Consider the following 9485-nt stretch of genomic DNA (forward strand, 5'->3'; position numbering starts at 1 on the left):
CTGCAACTTCTCGAAATTTGTATTTTCGGTCTGTTTCAAATACGGGGTGTTACAACAATCATCCCTTTCTCCTTCAGAATAAGAAGTGTGTGTTCTTTCTCTTTTATATATTATGTTGTCTTTCTGATCATAGATAGTTTACTAATTCTATATATTTGTGTTTATTTATCAATTATAATCTCGTGATTAATGAATTTGTTTACACAGGATTTGATTATTATATACACTGATAAACATGGATGAAGCTCCAAACAGTTACATGGATAGTGATAATCTTTATTCCTCTACTATACCATGGGCCAATGAATTTGATTTTGGCGAAGAAGTAGAGTTGTCAAAAATATTTGATATGCCTCAAGAGCAGCATTTGAACACCTCAGAATTACCTAAAGTTGTTCCTACGAACACCACCAACATCTCTAGTCATTCATCAACGGATAAGAATTCTTCGAGAATAACTTATCCTATTACCCTTGATGACGATGATGACTATTCATTATCGTACATATATTCCATGGGATTGAAAAATCAAGAAAATCCTAAAACCTTTATCCCTATACCTATTGTTATGGAGAAACAAGGTGAAACTACAAATGACATGATCCTTCAACAACCTCTACCAAAAATCCCAATTTTGGAGAAATTCGAAAGAGAGTCGTCCTTGAAATCAAAGTTCACCACTAATCAGCCTATGAGAACTTCAACTGATTCTTGGAAAGATCTAGAAAATAATAAGACTAATGACATGATCCTCCAACAACCGATGTCACATATTCTAACTCTGGAGAAACTAGAGAGTCATTTGATCAAGTCTAAGTTGATGGTTGGTCAAGAAAATGGAATTAGCAGTGGTGGCTATGGAGTTTTGAGTTCCTTGGATAATGAATTCCCACAAAATACAAGGTTTATTTTCCTTTTCCCCTTTAATTTCCAAAAAATATACTATATATTATTGAGATATGCCAATTATTTTGTTTTTGTCATTTTGGTTTAGCAGTAGCAATGGAGGTCCTATAAGAAGGTCACCTAATAATAGGACAAGTTCAAGATACCAACCCTTTGGGAAAGAAATTGATCCAAACAATCAAGGATCATCAGATAGGCATGTTAATTTCTCTCTTTTATTCTCCAAATTATCATTAATATACTAATTAGTAATGCTCAATCTAACTCATCTCATCTTGTTAATAATATTTTTCAGGGTTGGTCAAAACAGTTCAGAGTCGATATTGAACATACCACAAAATTTCGATGAATATACTCAAGGGTATGGCTATTCCAATGAAGCGATTACTTTGAGAAGCTTGAACAGTGGGAATGGAAATGAAGATGGAGCTCCTGGTCAGTTACACTTCAATACCAACTGGCCTTGGGATCCATTTCACTAATGCCTTGTAATTTTGACGTTGAAGAAATATCATTTTTAGAACAATGTTTTACTGCCTCAAAATACAATGTGTATCCAGTGCTCTTCATGATTGGAAGTGGCATCTCTGTTATGAAAATGGTTGTTAAGTCATGCAGTATATATATGTATTTGGAACAAAAACTATGGAATTACCAAAAAAGTGGCTTCTCTGCAACAGCTTCTATAAATATTAGTCCTTTTATGTTTGATCATTCCGTTAAGAGTTAGTTTTTGTTATATCCAGTCAAATCTTACTAGGTGATTATTAGTTATTTTTCCTATTTTGGTGTATAATATCAAAAAAACCGTTTAGAATTCTCACTTATTTGAGAAAAGAAAAGAGGTTCCTCAACATAATTTTGACATACAACAGAAATTTTTCCTATCATATCCAATAAAGTCCTACAAAGTGATATATTTTTAGTTATTTTCCTATTTTAGTGTATAATATTTATAGAAAATTCAGTCATCGATCCCATCTAGACATGTTAATTTTAAAATTTCATCCAAATATGAAATCTACCTAAATTAAAATGACAAGTGTCATTTGTCAAATTCTTGGATGGGATATTAGTAGGTTTCCATCCATTGTTTTATCTGCAGGTAATAAGCCAGTGGAGGCTCAGGTATTAGGCTCCCAACTTCGGACTTCAAGTTTGGCCTATTTGAATGACAGATGCTAGAGAATGAGTTGTAATTTTTCCGAAGAGTACTTGACTTTTAGGAAGAGTTGTGACGTTTATGAAGAGTTGTGATTTTTATGAAGAGTTGTGACGTTTATGAAGAGTTGTGATTTTTCTGAAGAGTTGTGACTTCCACGAAGAGTTATGACTTTTATAAAAAGTTGCGACTTTTTCATAAGGTTGTATCTTTTCTGAAGGGTTGTGACTTTCCTGATAAGGCACAGTTGTTCACACTACCTTTTGTTGTCTATAAATAGAGGGATTTCATCTTATTTTACAACAACGAATTTCTGGATTTTTTCTTCTACTACTAAATCTAGTATTTTTAAGTGTAATTTATTATTGTTGAGTGGTTCGCTAATACCGTGGTTTTAGGTATCGATACACCAATGAGTAAGATCATTCCATCCTGTGAGTATATATTCTATTAGCTTCTCTTTTTCTGATTATATTTTTTTTTACTGGTTTAGTTTTTTAGTTTTGAAAATACCTTTGTTTCTTACCTTGTTCACACATGATTTGTTTTTTTTTTTTTATATACATTAGTAACCATGGATGAAGTTCCAAACAATTACATAGATATTGATAATCAAGATCTTTATTCCTCTACTATACCATGGAGCAATGAATTTGATTTTGGTGAAGAAGCAGGCTTATCAAAAATATTTGATTTAACTCAAGAGCATCCCATGAACACCAACATTATTCCTAGTACCTCAATACAAAATTCTGAGGATATTTCAGAATTACCTATGACCACCACCAACATCTCTGGTTATTCATCAACGGATAAGAATTCTTCGAAAATAACTTATCCAATTACCGTTGATGACTATTCGTTATCTTATATATATTTCATGGGATGCAAAGATAATACTAGTGAGAAATTACAAAATCACTCCATCAAGTCTAAGTTGATGGTTGGTCAGCAAAATGGAATTTTGAGTTCCTTGGATAGTGAATTCCCACAAAATACAAGGTTTATTTTCCTTTCCCTATTTTAATTTCAAAAATACATATGTTATTGATGATATTGCCAATTATTATTTTTTTATTACATATTTTCAAACTTTTATTTAATCAATTCTTAGATGTAAGTAAATTTTGTTTTTGTCATTTTGGTTTAGCAGTAGGAATGGCGGTCCTATAAGAAGGTCACCTAATAGGACAAGCTCAAGATACCAACCATTTGGCAAAGAAATTGATCCAAACAATCAAGGATTAGATAGGCATGTTTTCTCTCTTTTATTCTCCAAATTATCATCAATATATTAATTAGTAATATTGTATCTCCCATTTTCAATCACATTAGTTTACATATTATATGAGTGTGTTCGGTACGGAGGAAACATATGGTTTTCAATTATTTTATGTTTGATTAGTGGGAATATTTTCTCATGTTCTTTGAAAATGAGAAAAATGATAAATAGTTGCATCTATCATATATATATAATAAAAGATCTCTTTAGACAATGACAACACTCAATATAATTCATCTCATCTTGTTAATATTTTTCAGGATTCGTCAAAACAGTTCAAAGGCGATCTTCAACACACCACACAATTTCAATGAACATAGTCAAGGGTATGGCTATTCCAATGAAGCAATTACATTGAGAAGTTTGAAGAGTAGGAAAGAAAATGAAGATGAAGCTCCTGCTCAGTTACAGTCTTCTTCAATACCCCAACCAACTTGCCTCTATGTTGAATCTGCCTAGTTCGCAAATAAGGCTCAAAATACTTGTACAATGTGTCTTGGACGTTCAAGATATATCATTTTTAGAACAATGTTTTATTGCCTCAAACAGTATATATATATATATGGAACAAAAAATATGGAAAAAAGTGTTCAGCAAATAAATATTAATCCTTTAATTTTATGTTCGATTCCTCTGTGTCTTTATTTCTTCGTCATTAAATGCAACGTTGCCACAACTAACTAGAAGTGATAGGACATTTAGGTTGACATTTTTGGCAAACATCTCATAAAGGCAATATTAGCACTGACGAAGCAAGAAATGTGATAACTTCTCGTTGTTGGTTAGGATGTGTTGGGTTTTAAAAGGTGTGAATGGAAAATGAAGAGTTGCAATGCGACTTTTATGAAAAGTTGCGACTTTTATGAAGAGTTGTGACTTTTATGAAAGGGATAATACATATATTTTACCTTAAACTTGGCTTCAAATTTTAACTTTGACCTCCAACTTTCATAGTGCACAAATAGACACTTAAACTTGTATAAAGTTGAACAAATAGACACACATGACCTACATGGCATCCTACATGGCATTTTTTGTCCTACGTGGTGTCCTACGTGTATTGTGCCATGTAGGACTCGTGTGTTTACTTGTTCTACTTTATACAAGTTTAAGTGTCTATTTGTGCACTATGAAAGTTGGAGGTCAAAAGTTAAAATTTGAAGCCAAGTTTAAGGTCAAATATATGTATTATGCCTTTATGAAAAGATGAAAAGTTGCGACTTTTATGAAAAGTTGTGACTTTATGAAAGGTTGTGACCTTTCCGAAAGATTGTAACTTTTCCAAAGGTTTGTGACCTTTCCGGTAAGGCACAATAAGAACATTTTCACACTACCCTTTGTTTTCTATAAATTGAGGGATTTCCTATCATTTTAGTTGAAAGAACTAATTTTTCTGGACTTCTTCTACTACTACTATTAAATCTAGTATTCTAAGTGTACTTTACTGCCGTTAAGTGGTTCGCTGACACCGTGGTTTTAGGTATCGATACATCGGTGAGTAAGATCGTTCTATCCTGGGAGGATATATTCCATTAACCTTGAGTACTTGAGGGGAATAATTTTCTTAAGGGGACACTGTGCATTCAGTGGGCTCGATTTTCTTTCTTTGAGAAAAATATTTTTATATTGTTTCTAATCTGTTTCTAATTCTATTTCTCTACTAGTTTTAATTTTCTAGTTTGAAAATACTCTTTAAACTTTGTTGTTTCTTACCAAGTTCTTCAAAGGTTTGTTCTAAGTATCTTAGGAATACAAGGTGAACAATAGGATGTTGCATAATTTGTCACCTCTAGCTATATTGATTCTACAGTTACTTCTCAGGGTGAATACTACTGATATATGGATCGGAAGACAATTGTTTAGTGTCGAGGCAAGTGTCATGATGCCAGATTTTGTCAGTGGCTTACACTTACATACATACGATTTTTTGCCCTGCAGAGAAACTTGTTTTAGAGCATTAGATACTATACACTGAAGTAAATGATGTGCTAAACCAATTAATTATTACCAATCTCAAATAACATTGATGGAAAAATTCTCTCAAGTTTCATAAACAAACATTACAATAAGAATGTATAATGTTTTTGCACTGTATTTTACTGATGACAATAAGAAGATACGAAATCATTATGATCAGCAATGAAGGTTGATCTGTTGTTAATCGCGTTTGTGCTTTCCCGATCTAAAAAGAAACTTGGTCCAATATGTCGATTTTGCCACATCAAACCATAGTTTGTACTGTAAACATCCAAATAAAGCCACAGGAACACCAGCACAAGCAACAATGAGCTTTGGCTCCCAACCCGTATGTTTTCTATAGTTCAAAATGAAGGTTGCTGTAAACGCCACGAGCATGCTAACAATCGAAACAAACAATGCCGTAAGTCCGAAGAATAACTTAGCAGGCAATGACGCAAGAAAGTCATCTTCAGCATAGCGAGATGTCAGAATGGACAAGAACATAATGATGGAAACGATTGAGCTGAATAGTGCCACTGCATCTGATATGACAAAGATCCTAAATCCATACAATTTTAGCAATATTGGAATGCCATTATCACTGTTATAACCGCCTGGCACAGTGAATCCAGCAGGATAGACCATTGTGGCAATCAAAGTTGCCACAATCATACAAGAATTTGCGGTGTCTTTCATCCACTTTTCCCCATCTTTTAGTAATAACTTGTGCTCTTCTGTGAATAATTCTCTAGGGGTTTTCCCATCCTTGTTTCTCCTCTTGCGGACGGAAGGTGGTACAAGTTTCTCCACTTCCTAGCCAATTATAGTAATTATCAGCAAAGAACGTTAAAAATTGCTTCATACTTAATGACAGAGATTTGAAATGTGAAATATAGTTTTAGGTGATTGATCTCGCTCTCACCTTGAACCACAATATCTCTCTTTGCATCTGAAGTGCTGCTCCAGAAACCCTAAGAAATGATGGCAGCATAATCTTCTCTCCCTCCTCCTATAGGTTTAAACAATGATAATTTATAAACCCAAACAAGGAAACTTTTTGATTATATAATATTTCATGTATCGTGAAGTTTAAAAAGAGAGGCGAAGTACCTTAACAGCATTTTTCTGTGGCTCCCCTAACTTTCCAGCCAAATGTAGAATGTTATTGTCATCATTGTCAACCATTACAATAATCAATTTTTTTAATGCTCCTATTTGGTGTATAAGGCTGAAGACTTTTTCCTCTCGATATAAAACTGCATCATGGAGAATGGTATGACTTTTATCGTCAGGTTTACATATGAGCCAAGGATGATCACGAGTAACCACAAGTAAAAACCCCAGATTCCCTGCTTTTGCAGCAGAATGGGCCAATTTTTCCTTTTCCACTAGGTCTATCAGCTTATCCGCTCCACTTCTTAGACACTCCGCCCATAGCTCCTCAAGTAGTGTCTCTGCTTGTTTCTCAACTACATATCTTTCCGGAAGCAATTTTAGCACTACATTTGGATCAAATATTAATTAAGATTGTCTTAATTCATACAAAATACTTAATTAATTGAAACATTGATCTTACATGAAATGGATTGCCTCCTGCCCACGCTAATAAACTTTCTCCACACCGGAGAAGAAGCGTTACTGATTGCTATGGACTTTTGAGATAACGTTTGTAAGACATTAATATTTCCGTCTTCTAACATTTTAGTGGCTAATTTTCTGTCCTTGTTGAATATCTTTAATGCTACCTCTGCCAGAATAATAAAATCGAATTAACTTGGCGATAAAAGTAGGTTTCATACATACAAAAATTAATTTATAATTTTTATAGCTAGCTTACCATACATTTCATTCTGGATAGTGATGTGTAGAAGGTTTAAGCGTTCTTGTTGCTGTAACACATGAAGATCTGTGACCTCAAAAAGGTATGATACCATATCTTTATGCCCAATGGAAGCTGCCACAGTAATTGGTAATTCTTCGTCCTGACCACCGCGGATGTTTGGTAGATTCTTATTCTTTTCTACCATTTCTTTAGCAATCTCAACCAGCCCTGCGTTTGCTGCATGGTAAAATGCCGTATTCCCATTGTTATCTGTTTGTTCCAAGTCACCTACTTCCATTAGTTTCATTACCTCTCGCACAAATCGGATGCTTCTTGCTTCTAGTGCAACGAAAAATAATGATACACCTTCCTCTGTTTTCAGACTAACAAATCTTGGTTCCTTCTTTAGAATTGCTACTGCAGGCCTCCACTTATCTCTCAAAGCAGCATTAACAAGAATTCGATTTGTTCGTTGGGTTCCAAAGTGATTAAGACACAAAATCTTATACTAAAAACATAATATTATTATATTGTTTGGCTAATTGACCTACATATGAAAAAAAGACTAATATTGTTTGGCTAATTGTTGTTTTTGATATTAGAAGAGGGGCAGAAGAGAATTATATTTTTCTATCCAGAAAAAGTTGAAGCATTTATGATAGGTAATACTTTAACTTTTCTTTTTAGGAAAAAAAAAAACTTAATTATAGTTAAAAAATCAGGGCAAAACCCTAACAATTTATATATATGAAAATCCAGTGACATTTAATTTGCACTAATTAACTTGATGTTGTTTTATGAACTCATAATCCTTAAGATATTTAGTAACTAAGAAATATTATAGGGCTAGAAAGTTTCAATTATTGTCATGTGCTCTTGTCTTCAAATTAATTTGCTAACATAAACTAAATAAGGGTAGAGAAGCATGCATCTTGGAGCAGCAACAATAAAATAAACTATTTTTACTATATTCTTCAATGATTTTTCACTGTGTTTATTATATTCCTGTCTAGAGAGACAACAAAAAAAAGAATGATTTTGTATTTGGGCTAGTTTAATTAGGAGGAATATCATTTGCTTATTCCATTCTCAATAGAGTAAAAATTCTGTTTTTCCTTTATTCTACAGAAAACTCAACCATTGCATATTTCAACTTTGAAGAATCTAAGTATGTGTCCCTTAATATAGTTAAGTCCTCACATGTTTTTATTAAAATTTTAAAAAAAATCTTGATAGTAAAATATTGTCTCTAGATCTTAATAGGGATAAGACATATGACCGAAATCTCAGAGACACACTTAAACTTAACTAAGGTTCTATTATCCTGAACTCATTTTTTTCATAATTTTGCACCTTTTGTGCTGACGTGACACCTTCAACCACCCAAGTTGGTTGTGTTTGTACACACTCATCCGCCACGTGTGTAAATATTTTTTTTAATTAAAAAATATTCTTATTTTCTTTATCTTGTATTTAAATTAAGTTAAGACACATTTTTTTACTTGTATCGGAACTTTTTTTTTACTTACATTCATTGTTTTTTCTCTTTTATTTTTGTTTTGATTTTATTTTCTTTGTCTTTCATTTTGATTTGATTCCAAATGTCTTGTATTTAAAATAAGTTAATTTTGAAAGGATATCAAAATAAGTGAAGGAAAAATCAAATAAAACATAAAAAAATTAAAACTTTAAAACACATATTTTTTTTTTAAAATAATTAAAAGTGAAAAGATAATAATTAATTAAAAAAAATTGAAGTGAAAAGAAATTAAAATAAAAAATTTACAAAGAAAGAAATAAAAATAATTATATATATATATCAATAAATATGTGTACTAACTAATTATAAAGTTATCAATCAAAAAATGACATGTGTCCAATTTGTAAACTCAACACTTGTCTTCAAGAGAGTGTGCACACTCTCTATGTCATGTCAACGTTTGTGGTGTATTCATTTCATTTTAAATTAGTTTAGAGTGGTAATAGCACCCTAGTTAAGTTTAGGTGTGTCTTTGTGATTTCGGGTCATAGTCTAGGAGATACTTGTGTCTTATCCCGATCTTAATATTGAAGGATTATGACTGCTATTCAATATATGAATGTACATATAAAATTAAAAAGTAGTATCAAATTAAAAATTCAAGTTCCTAGAATTGATTGTTCTCGCAACACTGAGCTAATTTCTAAACGGTTTATAAACAAGTTTCCAGGAGAAAGAACGAATGTTAAATGGAATTTTTTATTTCCATTCGACTTGAAATTCACTCGCTTATATATCCGGAATAATCTCTTTAGTTTATTAGTAATTAATGATTGTATCTCTTAATTTTATTTTCAACCTCTAACCCACCCAC

General features: G+C 32.3%; 1 protein-coding gene across 1 annotated transcript; it reads right to left on the reverse strand.

Moving 5' to 3' along the window:
* Positions 1-5369: 5369 nt before the first annotated feature.
* On the reverse strand, positions 5370-7605 carry LOC107059257 (ankyrin repeat-containing protein At3g12360-like). Its single transcript, XM_015305749.1, has 5 exons — positions 7147-7605; positions 6886-7056; positions 6420-6808; positions 6232-6318; positions 5370-6122 (listed from the first exon to the last, which is right to left on the reverse strand). The coding sequence occupies exons 1-5, from the start codon at positions 7436-7438 to the stop codon at positions 5508-5510; spliced, it is 1554 nt and encodes a 517-aa protein (XP_015161235.1). The 5' UTR covers positions 7439-7605; the 3' UTR covers positions 5370-5507.
* Positions 7606-9485: the final 1880 nt, after the last annotated feature.

Source organism: Solanum tuberosum, unplaced genomic scaffold (assembly GCF_000226075.1).
Source record: "Solanum tuberosum cultivar DM 1-3 516 R44 unplaced genomic scaffold, SolTub_3.0 scf01031, whole genome shotgun sequence".
Classification (NCBI taxonomy): domain Eukaryota; kingdom Viridiplantae; phylum Streptophyta; class Magnoliopsida; order Solanales; family Solanaceae; genus Solanum; species Solanum tuberosum.

Coding starts and splice junctions, on each gene's coding strand:
- LOC107059257 (XM_015305749.1), bottom strand. CDS start 7,438: ATGAAACTAATGGAAGTAGGTGACTTGGAACAAACAGATAACAATGGG. Junction 7,057..7,146: donor TATCCAGAATGAAATGTATG/GTAAGCTAGCTA, acceptor TTATTCTGGCAG/AGGTAGCATTAAAGATATTC. Junction 6,809..6,885: donor CAGGAGGCAATCCATTTCAT/GTAAGATCAATG, acceptor ATCCAAATGTAG/TGCTAAAATTGCTTCCGGAA.